Source organism: Nilaparvata lugens, chromosome 3, assembly GCF_014356525.2.
Source record: "Nilaparvata lugens isolate BPH chromosome 3, ASM1435652v1, whole genome shotgun sequence".
Taxonomy (NCBI): domain Eukaryota; kingdom Metazoa; phylum Arthropoda; class Insecta; order Hemiptera; family Delphacidae; genus Nilaparvata; species Nilaparvata lugens.
The window spans coordinates 89,723,369-89,745,482 of record NC_052506.1 but is presented as its reverse complement, the minus strand read 5'-3'; the positions used below and the strand labels follow the sequence as shown (position 1 = coordinate 89,745,482).

The following is a 22,114-nucleotide window of genomic DNA, read 5'->3' as shown; positions in this document are numbered from 1 at the left end:
AAAAGTTCTATCCGTTCATGACATGAGAGCGAGATGGAACTCACTATGATTGCTCCTCTGATTATATTATCTTAGAATATCAATAATAATTATTAAACAAAAATCAAAATTAAATGTTGTAAATCACCCCGAAGACTTCTGCTACTGCGAATATTGACAACAGGGTAAACAGGATTTGAATAATTGCAATAAATCAGTAATTTTCATCTTATAATATCGCTTTGTTGTTTATTGACTTGAATCACTCCACCATGTGCTTCAATCAAGGTAGAAAAATAAATGATGGACTTTGAATATTATTCAATGCTATTGAATGAGCCTGGTAATGAAAATTGGTTCACGATCTTCTGAGACGAACGTGAACTCACATAAATTAGTCTATCCTTTGTGTGCAGTCTGTGGAAGCACGGTCACAGTCATAAATCAGATCGGTTCGTAATGTATCTTACAACCACAATATAAAGTCAGGATTGAATTTTAAATCTCGAACAATGAAAGGAGACCCGTCGAAATATGGATGCCGTACCGTGTAATAAAATGTTTGGTTTTCTTATTTTCTGGCTTGAAAAAGTGGGCACTGCTCTCTCAGAATTATATTCATGTATTTTTAATTCTGTGCTATTGTTTCTGAGTCACATGTATGTAATCATGTGAGACGAATCATGTAAAATTAGTGAATCTTTCTCAAATGGCAGGATCTTAAATGCAGTTAAATGTTACTCACAGTGTTTCTAATAACTCTAAGGGCATCAATGTCTTATACTAATAATATATATTCTAGAACATTGCTCCATAGGCCATTCAACAGAGAAAATATATGAATTTATTTCATGACTGATTATTACCTCATTATAAACCTCCTACACACAGACCTGTAGTCTTGTATGGGGTTCCTTCTATCTTATTTACTCTCTTTTTTTCATGTAACATTCTCGGAAATAAAATTTATTTGATTTGATTTGATTACTGTATCTTCAATTCATATCTCGACTTTCCTAAAAAGTTGAACATTCACATTTTAAGGCTGCTCTGCAATTTTCCACTTTCTCTTATTAGAATGACCTTGCATTAAAATTATTATATTTTTTAAATTATACACAAAAAATGTGTAGAAAATTTCAATTCAGTGTTTTCCCAAATATGTTGACTCAACTGTTGAAATGCTGACTGCGACGTGAAATAATTTGTGCGTGAGTGAACCGTGTTTAGTTAAACTGAATAATAACATAAATATCGAGGCACCGAGCTTCGCTCATTATTTTTATTGATAAACAGAACACATTTCTCTAAAACTAAATGATCGTGTATATATTTCACAGCTGGCGATATGTCATCTTATGAATTTCGGGGATGCGATATTTTGATTTTTCCCATACTCACTCGCTCACTCACTTTCTTACTATCCACAGCTGTTTCAGTCAAGGATGAATTATCCTTTTAATGTCCTTCAGCGAGTTTTCCCAATGATGAGACCTAGTGTAATCAAATTTTTATATTACAAACCTACTATGTTCCAAATTTCGTGTAAATCGTTAGAGCCGTTTTCGAGATCCGTTAAACATAAATAATAACCAGATATAAATATATAAAAATACAGAAATTGCTCGCTTAATATAATAGGATAAAACAACCAATAGCTTCTTTCTTAATAATAATAAAAATGTTTTCTCTCTTCATTTTTGCACTTAGATAGATAGTACGATTAGTAAGGAAGTTCTTCTATGGTGATTTTTCTGTACATGTTTTTCATAAATACAAAGCTCAAGTGAAGTTAGTATGAAAGATAGCAATCAACATCGAGAACTTAAAGCTGTGAATTGATAACTATAACATTCGATCTACCACCTAAATACAATACGATTCTGAAGTTAGTTCAACCAGATGGTTTCGACAGAAACCAAACTTCAAAGTACGGCAGTGACCAGCCTGGGATGTTGTTGATCTGCTTAGTGCCTTCATCAAAGCATGAAACACATGGTCACGAGTCGGCTCCTCCCCACCCCTCCTCTACCCATCAGAAAAGGATAAACCCCTCTCACTGAAGACGAATGCCTGCCTGAATTGTGATGACAAAACCCCAAAAGAAACGTCAAGACATTCTCAGTCAGAGATTAGTCATCTCCCAATCTTATGCTGATTAGTCGATCTATGACAGCCGTTTCATCTTACTTAACGCACCCCCATCTTTTGTCATGAGATGCAAGAATGAGAGAGATAAAAAATGATGAGAGATGTTCATCGGAGAACCCAGCGGCTATGGTCCTTGAATTGAGATGATGTTCACGACAGGACCCGATTTAACCCTTCTTATAACAATATCACGAAACTATAGTTGAGAGGACTAGTGGGTTAAGTCTGAAGTGGCTTCTTTTCTCCGGGTTTCACGCACGAATTATTTCCGAAATACATCGGCGTGTTTAGGTCATAGGCTCTAACAGCGACTGTAGGAATTTTTTGCCGTTGAGAAATTTATGACAAAACATTTGGATCGTTGAACCAGCGTCGTCATCTATTCCTGGAGCCATAAGTTGGAATTGGGAAGCCATGTTCTTTGCCCAGTTTGCACACTGCAATGGGAGACCGCGGGTGAGTCAGAGGCTAACTTTATAGTCTAGATTTATGGCACGAATCATTACCATGTGCCTTTATCTTGAAATCATATGCAATCTTTGGCATGTAGCTGTGACATGTACTTGCTAATACTTGTCGGCTTGGATAATTCAATCATAAATATGTGCTCTAAGATCAGCTTGATAAATTAGCCACTAATAATCCAAATATATCTATATATTAAAATCTCTAGTATTTAGTAGATTTCTTTGTATCGAATATATATTTTTATCTCAGGGTGCAAGATTCGGCACCTGACGGAATAGGTAGAGCCATTCATCTAGTGAATTAGAACTATGATAATTATCGCAATTGTATTGCAAAAAATTAAATATTGTATGCATACGTTTGATAGCCTAGATTTCGTACTTCTTTGATTAAATAGAAATTTCTAAAAATATTGATCTATATATTTTCTTTCAATTAAATACCTTTAATACTAATTTTACTTGCGCAAGTATTAATCTTATTAATTTCTTAATTTATAATAACCCTTTCGGCGAGCTAGCTTTGATCATCAGATTATTTCGAAGCACTAGGGCGCCCATCACTAAATTCAAATTTAAATCACTCACGTGTCGAAAATCTTCTTATAAGCCGCCGATGTCGATCCAACTCCATGTGGTCCGGGAATATGGTAGCCGGAATCGTCTCCTCCAGGGGGTTATAAATTTAAATAAAATGAAAAATGACTTCTGCTTCACAATAGCATCACGAAGTCCTTTAAGAAATTTAAAAATTTACTTTAACTTTAAATTTTTACAAAAATTATTAATAAGGTACTTCGCTCTAAAATATTTGGGGTCCTCTTATGGTGGCATCTGGCTGGCGAGTGCTGGTTCTTCCTTCTCAAGTTTTACAGATTCTCTTTCCGACTTTCAAATTAGCATAAAATTTAAATATCTCAATCCTCCGCCATTAAATTCAAATAGATCTTACAAAAAATGCCAAGATATTGCTTAGATTATATGATTAATAATTTCTTTGCATTCGAGCCATATTGATAACATAGATCACACAAATTTTTACACGAAATCTACTACAATTATATAAATATATATAAATATTTTTGAATCGGCCTACAGTTGCCGCCTATTAACTGCCGTTTTACTATTGGTGCATGCAAATTTATTAGGTATTCATGCGCCTGGTAACTCTTATTTCCTGAATACACTAAATTATTTTTATTTGGTTTATATTTATGCTCTTTGCATGCTAGTTAATATTATATATATTAATATTAATTCCATGCTAACTAATAATTAGCCACGTGGACGGGTGTTTTCTCACATTGCACACCGTCTGAATGCAATAAAGCTCTGCCAAGGGGTTTTGGTCAGATTCTACGTTCTTCGGTTTGATCGATCTCTAGGTCACCGATCTGTGAATACATCTATCTAACCTCAATCTTCAAATATTTTATAAATAATATATTTATGAGTAATAAACTTCCTTCAAATCCTTTTTAAGTTCTTGTACCATTTAGCCAGAACAAGCTGATGCTATCTTATCTTGATTATTATCTGCTTGGCGATATTAGCCAATTACTTTATTTTTAGACCTATTACTATTTCTGTTAGGGCTTTTCATCTACCCAGATTTAAGATGTTACAAACTCTAAGGCATCAATGTCTTATACTAATAATATATATTCTAGAACATTGCTCCATAGGCCATTCAACAGAGAAAATATATGAATTTATTTCATGACTGATTATTACCTGATTATAAACCTCCTACACACAGGCCTGTAGTCTTGTATGGGGTTCCTTCTATCTTATTAACTCTCTTTTTTTTCATGTAACATTCTCGAAAATAAATTTATTTGATTTGATTTGATTACTGTATCTTCAATTCATATCTCGACTTTCCTAAAAAGTTGAACATTCACATTTTAAGGCTGCTCTGCAATTTTCCACTTTCTCTTATTAGAATGACCTTGCATTAAAATTATTATATTTTTTAAATTATACACAAAAAATGTGTAGAAAATTTTAATTCAATGTTTTCCCAAATATGTTCACTCAACTGTTGAAATGCTGACTGCGACGTGAAATAATTTGTGCGTGAGTGAATTGAACAATACAAAAATTTTGGAAGCAGCAATAAATTTTGATTAGATAGTGAGCTGATTTACTTGAGTACTTCTCACACAAGTACTTATGGAGCCAAGCCCGGATGTTCATTGAAATTTCATCAAAATTGCTAGAACACCCTCATAATTTCTTTGAATCGCCGTGCTTAGTTAAACTGAATAATAACATAAATATCGAGGCACCGAGCTTCGCTCATTATTTTTATTGATAAACAGAACACATTTCTCTAAAACTAAATGATCGTGTATATATTTCACAGCTGGCGATATGTCATCTTATGAATTTCGGGGATGCGATATTTTGATTTTTCCCATACTCACTCGCTCACTCACTTTCTTACTATCCACAGCTGTTTCAGTCAAGGATGAATTATCCTTTTAATGTCCTTCAGCGAGTTTTCCCAATGATGAGACCTAGTGTAATCAAATTTTTATATTACAAACCTACTATGTTCCAAATTTCGTGTAAATCGTTAGAGCCGTTTTCGAGATCCGTTAAACATAAATAATAACTTCAGATATAAATATATAAAAATACAGAAATTGCTCGCTTAATATAATAGGATAAAACAACCAATAGCTTCTTTCTTAATAATAATAAAAATGTTTTCTCTCTTCATTTTTGCACTTAGATAGATAGTACGATTAGTAAGGAAGTTCTTCTATGGTGATTTTTCTGTACATGTTTTTCATAAATAACAAAGCTCAAGTGAAGTTAGTATGAAAGATAGCAATCAACATCGAGAACTTAAAGCTGTGAATTGATAACTATAACATTCGATCTACCACCTAAATACAATACGATTCTGAAGTTAGTTCAACCAGATGGTTTCGACAGAAACCAAACTTCAAAGTACGGCAGTGACCAGCCTGGGATGTTGTTGATCTGCTTAGTGCCTTCATCAAAGCATGAAACACATGGTCACGAGTCGGCTCCTCCCCACCCCTCCTCTACCCATCAGAAAAGGATAAACCCCTCTCACTGAAGACGAATGCCTGCCTGAATTGTGATGACAAAACCCCAAAAGAAACGTCAAGACATTCTCAGTCAGAGATTAGTCATCTCCCAATCTTATGCTGATTAGTCGATCTATGACAGCCGTTTCATCTTACTTAACGCACCCCCATCTTTTGTCATGAGATGCAAGAATGAGAGAGATAAAAAATGATGAGAGATGTTCATCGGAGAACCCAGCGGCTATGGTCCTTGAATTGAGATGATGTTCACGACAGGACCCGATTTAACCCCTTCTTATAACAATATCACGAAACTATAGTTGAGAGGACTAGTGGGTTAAGTCTGAAGTGGCTTCTTTTCTCCGGGTTTCACGCACGAATTATTTCCGAAATACATCGGCGTGTTTAGGTCATAGGCTCTAACAGCGACTGTAGGAATTTTTTGCCGTTGAGAAATTTATGACAAAACATTTGGATCGTTGAACCAGCGTCGTCATCTATTCCTGGAGCCATAAGTTGGAATTGGGAAGCCATGTTCTTTGCCCAGTTTGCACACTGCAATGGGAGACCGCGGGTGAGTCAGAGAGACCGGTCTTTCAATTAACAGTTTATCGCCCAGCTGCGTGTTTCAATTTGTCACGAGCATCATAACACGGTGTAAAAATATTTTGATTCGGAGTTTATGAGTTCAAATTCATGTGAATTTGTGTGAGATGATTATTTTATGATCCGAATAAATTTGTCGATGATTTCGGATACAAAATATAACCACTCTACTGTTGCCATATTATAAATAATTACATACGGAATATAGATTTTGAAATTCTTCAATGTTGAATCATTCTTATCTGAATCTATCAAGACCCTATAATCCCTCATGAAATAGTTTTCGTCTCACTCAAATTTGTGAAATAGATATGAAATTTCTTCGAAAACATTTATTTATTGAGCTCTGTTGGTGGATTTTCATTGTGTAGACTACTGGATGAAATTTCAGGGGTTTCTTGGTTACTCTTTCACTTGTCTAATCCACAGTCTAAGCAGTCGTTAGGTCATGTCAGAGGCCCTGAAAATGATCAGTTGCGACCTGAAAACTCTGACACCAGAACTCAAGGATGGTGTATAGCCTATATACCATTAGTAGTCTATATACGATGGGAAATCTGCATCTCGATTGTATGTATAGTATATGTGTATATATGTATAGTCTATTTACCAATCTTGACCAGAACTGAGCTAGCCAGGTCACTCGATATTATTATTATTTATTTATCCACAGACTTCTTTACTACAATTCGAGGAGCTTCATGAATCTCTCATAAGCTTATTTTCCATAGAAATTGGAACTATGAAAGTCTAGGCTGGTCAGGCTATTTGTTGAACATCTTTCCATTGGTGGATTTTGCTGTGGCAGAGTGGCACTTGATACGTTTAATGATGTGATTGGTTAAATCCGAAAATCGAAATCTCTAAAAGTTGATAAAGCAGGTATGAAAGGTGAAATTCAGAATGATCAAAGAAATATTTTGATAGAATTTAGTCTGAAGCTTCATATTGGTTAGTTGTATTCTTATTAAAACTGTAATCTCTCAAATATACCTATTCCTATTGATTCATATTCTCATAGGTCTATTTGGCTGTTCTCCCTGACGTACAAGATGTTAGTGCAACCAACTTATTTGTTGTTTTACCTAAACACTACACCTAAATTTCCAGATTCTCATTATTAATGTTCAGTAGTTATCCACCGAAGCACCGAACATAACATTGATTTCGTAATCGGAAATTATTCAAGGATTTTTAGACTTCACCTAAGATTTCTGGTATTCAGTTTCTTCTTCCAATGATTGGGCAACACAAATTTATTAATTCCTCCCAATTAAATCGTATCTGCGAGTAAAATTTTGTCTGCTCTACTTTTTTCACAAAACAGTAGAAGAACAGTAAAGTGAATGAACTCCAACATGAGTCAGCGTCTAGTGGAGTAAAGTCGGACAAGGTAATGTCAGGAAATTCCTGGAAACATTGACTTTGCATTATGCATTGGCGCCGATTCAATTAGAAATTCAACTGTCCCTATTCACAGTTATATAAATTTTCCATCTTTCTTGTATCATCTCCAATGCTGCTCTGCAATATAGGCCTACAAGGATGTTGAAAGCATAATTTATATGTTAAATTCAATCTTACTAGAATAGTGCCATCATTTTCTTGGTATAGAACTGATGAAATGTCACTTCTAAAATTAATATTGAGTAACAACGCACTCACATGATAACTCAAGATGAACGGAAATACCTAAAACATTCTCCCAAAACATGTGATTTCATCATCACTGAGATCATTTTCTCTGAATAATTGCGACTGTTCTGGAAGATTTCCTGCATTGACAATCAAACTATTAAGATAAGTCCTTTGATGAATAATTGAAATCATGCCCAACTTAGAATGTGACAACTATGAATTGACTCACATACCGTTCTTATCATTTCTACTACGTCACAACTATAAATCTAAGCCGTTATCTTTATTCCATACTTTCTTTGTCAAAGAATTTCCAGCCATTTCTTATCATTATCCACTTCTCTGAGTATTCTTCCTATCCAAAGCAGATTGATAATCATGATCAATAATTAAAAATGTCTTCAAGAGTGTTCATGTGGTGGTTTGCTTTATTTGCTTCGCACCCACTTGATCCCATTCAAGTGTCACGCTAATGCTAGAGGATCGTGGAATCTGCTACAGAATTATCTATACACCGATCAGCACCATAGCTATACCATCTCAAGTTGAGAATTACGTTCAACATCGACAACCACTATTTAATGTGACACTAAATAAGAGCGTGTGCCTGAAAGGCGTGAAGATGGTCTCACGATACGATTAAAGTGGCTAGCGTGTCTTTAATTATCCAAAATTCATCTCAATTTACTGCAGTCCAGACTAGTTTGCACTATAAAAAGTTGTTGATCTTCAAGATCATTCGCTGTCTAGACTAGCATAATTGTTTCTCTTTGTCAGACTAGTCTGGAACCACTCTTGTTTTCATTTCGTTTTGGGCAATTCATAGATTGTCTAGTACTAGAAACACTCACTGAGTAAACATTCGCTTTCAAAGTGGTTTTTGAGAGTCTCTATTAATTGGTTTATAGAATCAGAACTTATGCTAGGATTTGAGTATCAATTAACAACCTAGTTCTCCAGTATGTTATTGAATTGAACTCAAGATTCGAAATCAGGAACTTAGTCTCCAGTTTCTAGGTTTTGTTCAACAGGACAAATTAGGAATTGGAAGTCTTAAAATACAAACAATTGAATGCTGAAACATAGGAAATTGAGTCTTAATACACATTAATTAAGTTCAGGGAAGGAGAGGTGGGGAGAATTACAATTTCTTTCACATAACACAATACGGTGTGTAATTTTATGCTATTTTACGGTATGTTACTTTATTATTAAAAATGTAAATGTCTCAATAGCATTTGTTTGTGCCACAATACAATTTTAAACAACATCAACAGTCATTTGAATTTGAAATATCAATTTGTCTTGCCAAGTTGTCAAAACCCCTTAATCCAATTCATGCTTTCATATTTTATTACTCAAACCTATTCCTCATGCTACGCACGTTCAAAACATTTCAATAAATTTCAACTTTCGCAACATCGTTCATTCAAAGTACTGTTTGCCATTCCTGATGTGTTACGAAATAATATTCCAACTGACTCATTCTGAAAATATCCATACTTTATTGCCGGCTCTCACATCACCGAAGGTTATAAAAAGATTTAGGAGCTCTACTCTGGACTTAACTATCGAAGTCAAACTAATTTACCACAAAGGATCAGTTTGGGAGGGGAGGGTGCGTGAAATTGGACAATCCTCAGCTCGAAAGTTATGTTGACACTTTGTGAGGCTTACAAGTTGCTATTCTTTCGAAAAGTGGGCTTTTGTAAGCACTCTCTCGTGGAAACCTTCCAGTTTTTCTTCTTAATTTTGTTCAAAAACATTGTTTTATTCTTATATTTTTCGGTTTGCGTATCCAAATTAGGCTATATTTCTTCTTCCCCTTCATAAGATTCACTCTACTTGAAATACCAACTCGAGTCTACGCACAGGCCACAGTGCCCATGTAGGCTCATTCCGTATGTATAATATGAAAGCCTAATTTCAGTAATTAATTATTTGTCTTTTATAATTCATATTATTTATCATTTTTGTACTTGCTGTATTGTGGAATAAAGAAGATTCTTGATTGATTGATGTATTTTTTAATGTATTCATGAGATTGTTTTTATTTTTTGTTGTAGCTCTTTTGTATTGCAAATACTCTACATACGATTTTATTTGTAAATTGCATTTTTTTTAAATAAATATCTTTTGTCTGTCTGTTTGTCTGACTCTCTTTTTTTAATAAAGGCAGCTAATCAATCTATTTCAATATACAAAATTTAACTAATAGAATATTCTCCCATTAATAATACTAGTTAACCATTAGAGATAGTAACGCAATATTTATCATTTATTGCCGTCTTCATCTTCCTGCTCGGCTTCAACTTTCCTAGATGAGTCGAGCTTGTTCTGGCGTTCACCATACCATACGATTTTTCTGCTTTTTGTTTGACTCCAGAAGTGTCATAAAAGTTTAGACGTTTTAAAAAAAGAGAAAAGATCTCACTCTAAAAAATATAAATTATCACATAACTTGCCAATTATCACACATCACTATTTCTATGTCTGTGTGAAATAACCTCTCTTGAATCTGCGAGAATTTGAATTTGCTATTACTATTTTGCATAATTTGACTTGAATTTTCATATTGGTTCCCGGAAGTCAAATTTCAACTAAAAAGTTTTGAATTGAAAAATTTTCAATTTTTTTAAATAGGACCTTGACGGAGATTTTAAATAATATCTAGAGTACCACGTGATGAATTCATTCCAATTCAACTAATCATCCCAATCATCTTTCTAAATGATATTTATCGTATAATGATAAGGTCATCAATTATTTTGATCAAATATAACAAATAAAAAAATAATGATAATCTGTCTATTCTCTTTTATTTATTCGAAAGTATAATTCGGTATGCTTGGAAAGTGAATCATCGTAGGCCCTACAACCAATGTGATAGGTGATAGGATCGCCCAATTAGAAGCAGTTCATGATTGGTGGACGTTTCAAGCACCTGATTGGCTATTCAGTCTGATACATAAGATGGTGGATAAACAGTACGCGAAATGGCCGATATTCAAATCTTTGAAGAAGGCTGTTGAATCAAACGATTACTTTTACATCGTTTAAAAATCTTAGTTTTCGTTGTTTTTGAGTGAAAATGGACTAAATTTTAGTAAAGTGACATCATAACCCTATTTCGAACTATGTTATCTAAATTTGGGAGAGAAATAGTACAAGGAGTATCCTTAGTTTTTCTCCCCCAATCAGTGCTTCTTTGTGAAAAATATGAATGAATACATAAAATAAATACATACATTGGTTCAAAACTTTGTATCCTTAACATAAATTTAGAAGCAGATTGCAAAACAATCAATATAAATGAAATTGAAGATAGAAGACAAAACTTTTTTTTTCCTAAATTTCACTAAAATTTGAATCGACACAATTTTCTGTGATTAGTTATTCTGTTCTTGAAAACGACAAATCTTGAGAGAACTTGAACAATTTCAGCAGTTATTTAGGCAAAGATAAACAGATGAGCATTCTCGACAGCACTTAGTAGAAAGTCCTTGTACCATTATCTTGGTAACAACTAGAGACTAGAGTCTGGCTATGTTTAATTTCCTGTTAACACTTCAAAGTCAAGATCGCTATTTCCATTTGACAGTGAAAACGGTGACGTAAGAACACTGTAGTCAGATTCAGTCTAAACTGTCACCATTGGGTGAATGAGAAGCATTGATGATATTCATTTGAAATGCTGACAGTTTGAAGTGATATCACTATTGAGTGGACAGATTTGGTTACAATTTGGGTTGTGTGTTATTGCTCCAAGCTGTTTGTTTGGTCATGAAATAATGATAGTTCTGTTTGTCACTATTCTATTACTGGGTGAGATGAAGTCCTGGTTCTTTTAAGTCTTGATAATCGTCAAATGATTATATTCTTCGTAAGGATTGGATAATAGAAAAGAATAGAATGACTTTTTCATTTGTTGACGTTGTAATGAAATTCGATTGGATCTCAGAGATTTCCTCAATGATTATTGTTGATGTCTATTCTGTTTCACTGTACATACTGATTCATTCGTATTAAGTAATAGGATTTCAAGATCAGTGTAAGTGTAAGTGTAGAATGCGTCAATTTATAGATTCTCTGTAAGATTGTTATGAATAGTACATATATATTCATACATTAATTCCTTGAGTTTGGTTGTTATTTATTGAAGTTTTACAGTTTATCTTATTGATAGTTTGACACCTTGTGAGACCGGACTCTTAATTCCATGTTTGATTGTTCCAAAGTATTACACTTATTCAGGTTGTACTCTAGTACAATTAACTAGTATCAATTTTCATCCAACATTTCCATGATAATAAAAAGTTTTGTGTCTCAAAACTTGGCCAATGTTAGAATTTCTATGAGTAGTTTGTACTCTAAATTATTATCTCTAGTCCAACATTTCCATGATAAACGAAGCTATTTTGTCTGGAAAAATTTTCATTTTCCATGTTTTGTGAAACAATGAAACATTTTGTGGTTTTCAGACGTGAATAATAATCAATCAAATTACACATAATTCTAAAATGCGTATTGTGTGTGGATATAGCTTTTATTCTAGATATAGTCAATCCTGACAGTTTCAACGATTATGAGATGGGATTCAAATATACAACTAATCCATAATTATTATCATTTATTGAATGCCAAAGGTTCGCTTGCAAAAAAGCCTGTTAGATTTCAACCATGATTAAATGTCACAAGAACCAACCAAAGATGCCCTTCCAAAAAATCTTCCTCTGATTGGTTATCGTGGCATTTAATCATGATTAAAATTTAACAAGCTATTGTGCAACTGGCCAAGTTTCTTCACATGATGTGAAAATTAGAAAAAGAAGAATGATATGAAATACAATACGGAGAAGATGAAAGAGGTATAATGAGAAAGAGCAGCATTCCCTATCCAGCCCTGTAGAAAAAGAAAATCATCCTTAGGAATTAAAGCTTTACAATGCAAATAATTAGGAGTTAAGTACTTTCATAATCAGACCAAGGTTGAATGAGATGAAGATCTTGTAAGAATCCATCTATCCTTCATCTTTCTATCAAACATAATACATAATCTACATTTCACTTATGAAACATATATTTGCTGTATTTAAGCCATATCAGTTATTGCAGTAATTCAATGATGTAATAGCTTCAAAACCATAATCAAGTTGTCTTGAATTGATGATTCCAGTGTCAGCATGTCAAGTAGAAGTATCAGCACTAAGGACTCTGACTGACGTCAATCAGCGCTCTAGATCAGCGGTTGGAGAGACGCTGCAGTCATGGCCAATCACAGGTCACCATTACCAAATAGCCCATACCATTGGATGCTGCCATTAGTCACAATCGTTCTGATTGGCTGCCTGCACCTTACTACATCTGCTGAGGTGAGTCAAGATTAAACTTTTCTATCCTCATAATTTATTAGATGAATTATTGTCATAACCTACTAATTTGAGAGAGTTGAAAATGTATGAAAAATGGAGATTGTGTACACTGAGATGTTGGAAATATGTATAGACTAAATATTACTCAATCATAGATAATATCTATAATCCATGTTAAATCTGTGATATCTCTTAATCTATATCAATAGTTAAATAAAGGAAAGAATATTGACTTATAGGGGATAGGGATGTCTTATATATACGGGATAGGTAATTCACGAATGACGCATCATCACGTCTGAACCATTGGACTGATCAACTTGAAATTTGGCACATAGATTCTTAATTTACCAAGGATGATTATAGGTCTATGTCCTATTCTTAAAGATTTCAGTCTTCAAATAGGTCACGTTTTTAGTTTTTTGAAGCTTTTAGTAAACCCTTGCGGATCAGGATAGTCAATTATAAATAAGACATATAATCCTTATCTAATATGTGATATTACTACTGTAATGAAACTGTTTGATTTTCTTGTCCATGATGAATATTTTGGCGTGAACGTAAGGTTTTTAAAGACCTGAAGAGGTTGCTCTGAGATTATTCATATCAATTCCCCTTATCGATATAATAATTATAAAATACAATTGTAAAAATCCATTAATGATTCAAAAAATCAATGATTGCTCCAGAAAATGACTTCCTTCTTCTCAATAGAATATTGGTTATAGTTTACATAACTAAAAATTCTAAATATATGGGGTTGTTAGTAGTGTGAGTGATGAATACGTTTCTACCCCTCATCTTTTTCAGAATGAAAACAAGAGAAAACGTAGAGAAAGAAGAAAAAAAAGTGAGAATATACTGGAGAAATGTGATGACTGATTTTATCAAATTGTTTGAAAACTTGTGTTTGAGGTGGAAAATATATGATTAATTCTTTATCACAAATGACAATGTATTGCCGGGTCTTTCATGACCCATCGCATACTAACACTACATTATAATGGAAACAAATGAAAAATTAACATATTCAGAACAGAAAATAAATATGTAGATGAGTAGATAACTGCTAGAAACAAAGACTAATATATGAAGCTATTTTCTGGTGTGGCCTCTCTTACAGACAAGTGATCACTTCAGAAAAATGTGAAATCACAAGTCAATAGTCATAATAATTCAACCATGCAATATTCATGCAAAATTTTTCCAATATACTGCTGATGGTGGTCAAACAAACCTATGTTTTCTTAACCAAACACTACACAACATCTGAAATAAAATGGAATTATACAGTGTATGTAGGCGTTTGAGGCTCATGAACTTTATATGACTGTGTTGTGTATCTGCCATACGTTGAATCCTATTATAAATTATATTTAGCGAGCAATTTCTGTATATCTGTTTATATTTTTATATCTGATTATCTGGTTATTTTTTTATTTTTATATCTGGTTATTCATGTTCAACGGATCTCAAAAACAGCTCTAACGATTTTCACGAAATTTGGAACATAGTAGGTTTATGATATAAAAATTCGATTGCACTAGGTTTCATCCCTGGGAAAACATGAAAAGGATAGCAATCATTCATCCTTGGAAAAACAGATAATAATTTCGTCGTTTGTCAAAACAGAAGTTGCGTGTGTGTGAGAGTGACATAATTATTTCCAGCTGTGTAATCAATCAGCAAGAAATTTTGATCGACTTTATCAAATTTGTCTGATTTGTTGACATGACTTGATTATCATTCTAAACTAGAGTATATCATAATTTTCAAAGCTATTCATTTTTGACAATTTCAAGTGATTGATGAGTGTTATTTTGTTATTCAATTTGTAAATAATCTAAACTAGAACATTTTTGTTTTGAAATGTTTGGACTGAAAATTGAACCTGAATTCAAGTGTATGGAACATAACCTACTATCTGGACTATTTATAGTGTATAAATCAAAATTCGGGGAAGTAACAGTTTTGGGCTGTGCCTGTTAGTCCTTCCCCAATCATTTTAATGAATTGTTTTTGTTAAAGAATTGAAGCTCGGTACCCCGATATTAAATAATAATTCAAACAGCTTTGTGCTACACATCAAGAGTAAAAAGTTGAAAGCACAAAGATGAATCTGGAGTTCCTCCAGTTCTGGATAGATCCCATGTATTTGTTCCCACTTCTAACGCATAGGTAGTATTTATGATTATCAGTCCATCATAGTGCACACATGGCGAACAGATTTGGATTGTTTTAGGCAGTGCAGAGAGTCTAAACTCGCGATCACTTTGCATCTATCAACACAACACTCTTCCTTCCCTTGCTAGACACAATGGCTAACACTCTTCCCAGACTATTCACACTCACCCCGACAGCATTCCTTATGAAACAACATCAGCACTACCTATTCATCCTATGCTGAAAGTTTTAAGTGAATCTGGCTATAGCAACACGCAACAATGAGCGTGCTATGTGTGTGCTGGCTCTGGCGCACAGCTCTCAACTCAGTGAAGAAGGCATCAATTAAATTATCGAATCGTGAGCGTTGAACAGATTTAAGTGCGGCGCTTAAGAGCACGCGGTGCTAAGCGCAGACAGGAAAGAGTAAGTAGGAGAAGGTGATAAAAGGACGCTGGAAGCTGAACAGGTTCTTTGACCTTTGCATTGCATCTGTGGCTTGCGAGGCGCTATCTGATAACGCGGGTACTGGGTACACACACTGCTTGCTGCTCACTACTGATCCCATGTGGAGGCTGCTTACCGGCAGTTGTTGTTTAGAATACACGTTGTTGAGGATGTGTTGGGATCCGATCAAATCACAGTTGGATCTTGTCTTGGTTGTGTAGTTGGGTAGTGGGTAGACTGATTGCTGTTTCACTACTCTCCACTGATCCCATGTCGCCTACTCACTACTGATCTCATGTGGAGGCTGCTTTCCGGCAGTTGTTGATTAGAATACACGTTGCTTAGGATGTGTTGGGATTCGATCAGATCACAGTTGGATCTTGTCTTGGTTGTGTAGTTGGGTAGTGGGTATACTGATTGCTGTTTCACTACTCTCCACTGATCCCATGTAGCCTACTCACTACTGATCTCATGTGGAGGCTGCTTACCGGCAGTTGTTGTTTAGAATACACGTTGCTTAGGATGTGTTGGGATCCGATCAGATCACAGTTGGATCTTGTCTTGGTTGTGTAGTTGGGTAGTGGGTATACTGATTGCTGTTTCACTACTCTCCACTGATACCATGTAGCCTACTCACTACTGATCTCATGTGGAGGCTGCTTTCCGGCAGTTGTTGTTTAGAATACACGTTGCTTAGGATGTGTTGGGATTCGATCAGATCACAGTTGGATCTTGTCTTGGTTGTGTAGTTGGGTAGTGGGTATACTGATTGCTGTTTCACTACTCTCCACTGATCCCATGTAGCCTACTCACTACTGATCTCATGTGGAGGCTGCTTACCGGCAGTTGTTGTTTAGAATACACGTTGCTTAGGTTTCATCCCTGGGAAAACATGAAAAGGATAGCAATCATTCATCCTTGGAAAAACAGATAATAATTTCGTCGTTTGTCAAAACAGAAGTTGCGTGTGTGTGAGAGTGACATAATTATTTCCAGCTGTGTAATCAATCAGCAAGAAATTTTGATCGACTTTATCAAATTTGTCTGATTTGTTGACATGACTTGATTATCATTCTAAACTAGAGTATATCATAATTTTCAAAGCTATTCATTTTTTGACAATTTCAAGTGATTGATGAGTGTTATTTTGTTATTCAATTTGTAAATAATCTAAACTAGAACATTTTTGTTTTGAAATGTTTGGACTGAAAATTGAACCTGAATTCAAGTGTATGGAACATAACCTACTATCTGGACTATTTATAGTGTATAAATCAAAATTCGGGGAAGTAACAGTTTTGGCTGTGCCTGTTAGTCCTTCCCCAATCATTTTAATGAATTGTTTTTGTTAAAGAATTGAAGCTCGGTACCCCGATATTAAATAATAATTCAAACAGCTTTGTGCTACACATCAAGAGTAAAAAGTTGAAAGCACAAAGATGAATCTGGAGTTCCTCCAGTTCTGGATAGATCCCATGTATTTGTTCCTACTTCTATAACCCATAGGTAGTATTTATGATTATCAGTCCATCATAGTGCACACATGGCGAACAGATTTGGATTGTTTTAGGCAGTGCAGAGAGTCTAAACTCGCGATCACTTTGCATCTATCATCACAACACTCTTCCTTCCCTTGCTAGACACAATGGCTAACACTCTTCCCAGACTATTCACACTCACCCCGACAGCATTCCTTATGAAACAACATCAGCACTACCAATTCAACCTATGCTGAACGTTTGAAGTGAATCTGGCTATAGCAACACGCAACAATGAGCGTGCTATGTGTGTGCTGGCTCTGGCGCACAGCTCTCAACTCAGTGAAGAAGGCATCAATTAAATTATCGAATCGTGAGCGTTGAACAGATTTAAGTGCGGCGCTTAAGAGCACGCGGTGCTAAGCGCAGACAGGAAAGAGTAAGTAGGAGAAGGTGATAAAAGGACGCTGGAAGCTGAACAGGTTCTTTGACCTTTGCATTGCATCTGTGGCTTGCGAGGCGCTATCTGATAACGCGGGTACTGGGTACACACACTGCTTGCTGCTCACTACTGATCCCATGTGGAGGCTGCTTACCGGCAGTTGTTGTTTAGAATATACGTTGTTGAGGATGTGTTGGGATCCGATCAAATCACAGTTGGATCTTGTCTTGGTTGTGTAGTTGGGTAGTGGGTAGACTGATTGCTGTTTCACTACTCTCCACTGATCCCATGTCGCCTACTCACTACTGATCTCATGTGGAGGCTGCTTTCCGGCAGTTGTTGTTTAGAATACACGTTGCTTAGGATGTGTTGGGATTCGATCAGATCACAGTTGGATCTTGTCTTGGTTGTGTAGTTGGGTAGTGGGTATACTGATTGCTGTTTCACTACTCTCCACTGATCCCATGTAGCCTACTCACTACTGATCTCATGTGGAGGCTGCTTACCGGCAGTTGTTGTTTAGAATACACGTTGCTTAGGATGTGTTGGGATCCGATCAGATCACAGTTGGATCTTGTCTTGGTTGTGTAGTTGGGTAGTGGGTATACTGATTGCTGTTTCACTACTCTCCACTGATACCATGTAGCCTACTCACTACTGATCTCATGTGGAGGCTGCTTTCCGGCAGTTGTTGTTTAGAATACACGTTGCTTAGGATGTGTTGGGATTCGATCAGATCACAGTTGGATCTTGTCTTGGTTGTGTAGTTGGGTAGTGGGTATACTGATTGCTGTTTCACTACTCTCCACTGATCCCATGTAGCCTACTCACTACTGATCTCATGTGGAGGCTGCTTACCGGCAGTTGTTGTTTAGAATACACGTTGCTTAGGATGTGTTGGGATCCGATCAGATCACAGTTGGATCTTGTCTTAGTTGTGTAGTTGGGTAGTGGGTATACTGATTGCTGTTTCACTACTCTCCACTGATACCATGTAGCCTACTCACTACTGATCTCATGTGGAGGCTGCTTTCCGGCAGTTGTTGTTTAGAATACACGTTGCTTAGGATGTGTTGGATTCGATCAGATCACAGTTGGATCTTGTCTTGGTTGTGTAGTTGGGTAGTGGGTAGACTGATTGCTGTTTCACTACTCTCCACTGATCCATGTAGCCTACTCACTACTGATCTCATGTGGAGGCTGCTTTCCGGCAGTTGTTGTTTAGAATACACGTTGCTTAGGATGTGTTGGATTCGATCACTATCTCTAATAACAATGTTTTGCCAGGTCTTTCAAGATACATTGCATACTAACACTACTTCATAATGGAAAAAAATGAACAATTAAAATATTCAGAACAGAAAATAAATATGTAGATGAGTAGATAACTTCTAGAAACAAAGATTAATATATGAACGTATTTTCTGGTGTGGCCTCTCTTACAGACAAGTGATCAATTCAGAAAAATGTGAAATCACAAGTCAATAGTCATAATAATTCAACCATGCAATATTCATGCAAAATTTTTCCAATATACTGCTGATGGAGTTCAAACAAACTCCCTACCAAACACTACACATCTCAAAGAAATTGGAAATATACCTGTATAATATGTAGGCGTTTGAGACTCATGAACTTTAGAGCATAACCTATCATTTTTATTCATTCATAACTCTTCCTTCATTGTATTATCATTCATCCCGTCATCATTACATAGGCTTATAATACTCCTAGAAAGTCGCCTTTGTAAAATAATAAATAATATTAATAAATGAAATATTCGTTGTGTATCTCCCATACGTTAAATAAATAATAATTCAAACAACTTTGTGCTACACATCGGTTGCACATCACGAATATAAATTTGAAAGAGAAGTAAAGCACAGTGGTATGTTTTAAAATGATCTAGAGCTCTTCCAGTTTTGGAAAGACCCCATGTATTTGTTCCTACTTCTATAACCCATAGGTAGTATTTATGATTATCATCCATCATAGTGCACACATAGCGAACAGACTTGGATTGTTTTAGGCAGTGCAGAGAGTCTAAACTCGCGATCACTTTGCATCTATCAACACAACACTCTTCCTTCCCTTGCTAGACACAATGGCTAACACTCCTCCCAGACTATCCACTCTCACACTGTCAGCATTCCTTATGAAACAACATCAGCACTACCTATTCATCCTATGCTGAAAGTTTCAAGTGAATCTGGCCATACAACACGCAACAATGAGCGTGCTATGTGTGTGCTGGCTCTGGCGCACAGCTCTCAACTCAGTGAAGAAGGCATCAATTAAATTATCGAATCGTGAGCGTTGAACAGATTTAAGTGCGGCGCTTAAGAGCACGCGGTGCTAAGCGCAGACAGGAAAGAGTAAGTAGGAGAAGGTGATAAAAGGACGCTGGAAGCTGAACAGGTTCTTTGACCTTTGCATTGCATCTGTGGCTTGCGAGGCGCTATCTGATAACGCGGGTACTGGGTACACACACTGCTTGCTGCTCACTACTGATCACATGTGTAGGCTGCTTACCGGCAGTTGTTGTTTAGAATACACGTTGCTGAGAATACGTTGGGATTCGATCAGATCACAGTTGGATCTTGTCTTGGTTGTGTAGTTGGGTACTGGGTAGACTGATTGCTGTTTCACTACTCTCCACTGATACCATGTAGCCTACTCACTACTGATCCCATGTGTAGGCTGCTTACCGGCAGTTGTTGTTTAGAATACACGTTGCTTAGGATGTGTTGGGATTCGATCAGATCACAGTTGGATCTTGTCTTGGTTGTGTAGTTGGGTAGTGGGTATACTGATTGCTGTTTCACTACTCTCCACTGATCCCATGTAGCCTACTCACTACTGATCTCATGTGGAGGCTGCTTACCGGCAGTTGTTGTTTAGAATACACGTTGCTTAGGATGTGTTGGGATTCGATCAGATCACAGTTGGATCTTGTCTTGGTTGTGTAGTTGGGTAGTGGGTATACTGATTGCTGTTTCACTACTTACTACTGATCTCATGTGGAGGCTGCTTACCGGCAGTTGTGTTTAGAATACACGTTGCTTAGGATGTGTTGGGATCCGATCAGATCACAGTTGGATCTTGTCTTGGTTGTGTAGTTGGGTAGTGGGTATACTGATTGCTGTTTCACTACTTACTACTGATCTCATGTGGAGGCTGCTTACCGGCAGTTGTGTTTAGAATACACGTTGCTTAGGATGTGTGGGATTCGATCAGATCACAGTTGGATCTTGTCTTGGTTGTGTAGTTGGGTACTGGGTAGACTGATTGCTGTTTCACTACTCTCCACTGATCCATGTAGCCTACTCACTACTGATCTCATGTGGAGGCTGCTTACCGGCAGTTGTTGTTTAGAATACACGTTGCTTAGGATGTGTGGGATTCGATCAGATCACAGTTGGATCTGTCTTGGTTGTGTAGTTGGGTAGTGGGTATACTGATTGCTGTTTCACTACTCTCCACTGATACCATGTAGCCTACTCACTACTGATCTCATGTGGAGGCTGCTTTCCGGCAGTTGTTGTTTAGAATACACGTTGCTTAGGATGTGTTGGGATTCGATCAGATCACAGTTGGATCTTGTCTTGGTTGTGTAGTTGGGTAGTGGGTATACTGATTGCTGTTTCACTACTCTCCACTGATCCCATGTAGCCTACTCACTACTGATCTCATGTGGAGGCTGCTTACCGGCAGTTGTTGTTAGAATACACGTTGTTGAGGATGTGTTGGGATCCGATCAGATCACAGTTGGATCTTGTCTTGGTTGTGTAGTTGGGTACTGGGTAGACTGATTGCTGTTTCACTACTCTCCACTGATCCCATGTAGCCTACTCACTACTGATCTCATGTGGAGGCTGCTTTCCGGCAGTTGTTGTTTAGAATACACGTTGCTTAGGATGTGTTGGGATTCGATCAGATCACAGTTGGATCTTGTCTTGGTTGTGTAGTTGGGTACTGGGTAGACTGATTGCTGTTTCACTACTCTCCACTGATCCCATGTAGCCTACTCACTACTGATCTCATGTGGAGGCTGCTTACCGGCAGTTGTTGTTTAGAATACACGTTGTTGAGGATGTGTTGGGATCCGATCAGATCACAGTTGGATCTTGTCTTGGTTGTGTAGTTGGGTACTGGGTAGACTGATTGCTGTTTCACTACTCTCCACTGATCCCATGTAGCCTACTCACTACTGATCCCATTTGGAGGCTGCTTTCCGGCAGTTGTTGTTTAGAATACACGTGAAGATGAGTTGCTGAGGATGTGTTGAGACTTGATAAAAATACAG

The 22,114-nt window shown here is 36.3% G+C and overlaps 1 protein-coding gene across 1 annotated transcript in view; it reads left to right on the top strand.

Annotated features, from left to right (window-relative positions):
* Positions 1-22,114, top strand: part of LOC111056173 — a 102,177-nt gene that overhangs the window by 5,378 nt on the left and 74,685 nt on the right. The window contains exon 2 of the mRNA XM_039422954.1: positions 13,083-13,278. Coding sequence (XP_039278888.1) covers positions 13,174-13,278 — 105 coding nt within the window. The 5' untranslated portion in view covers positions 13,083-13,173. The remainder of the gene's footprint in view (positions 1-13,082; positions 13,279-22,114) is intronic.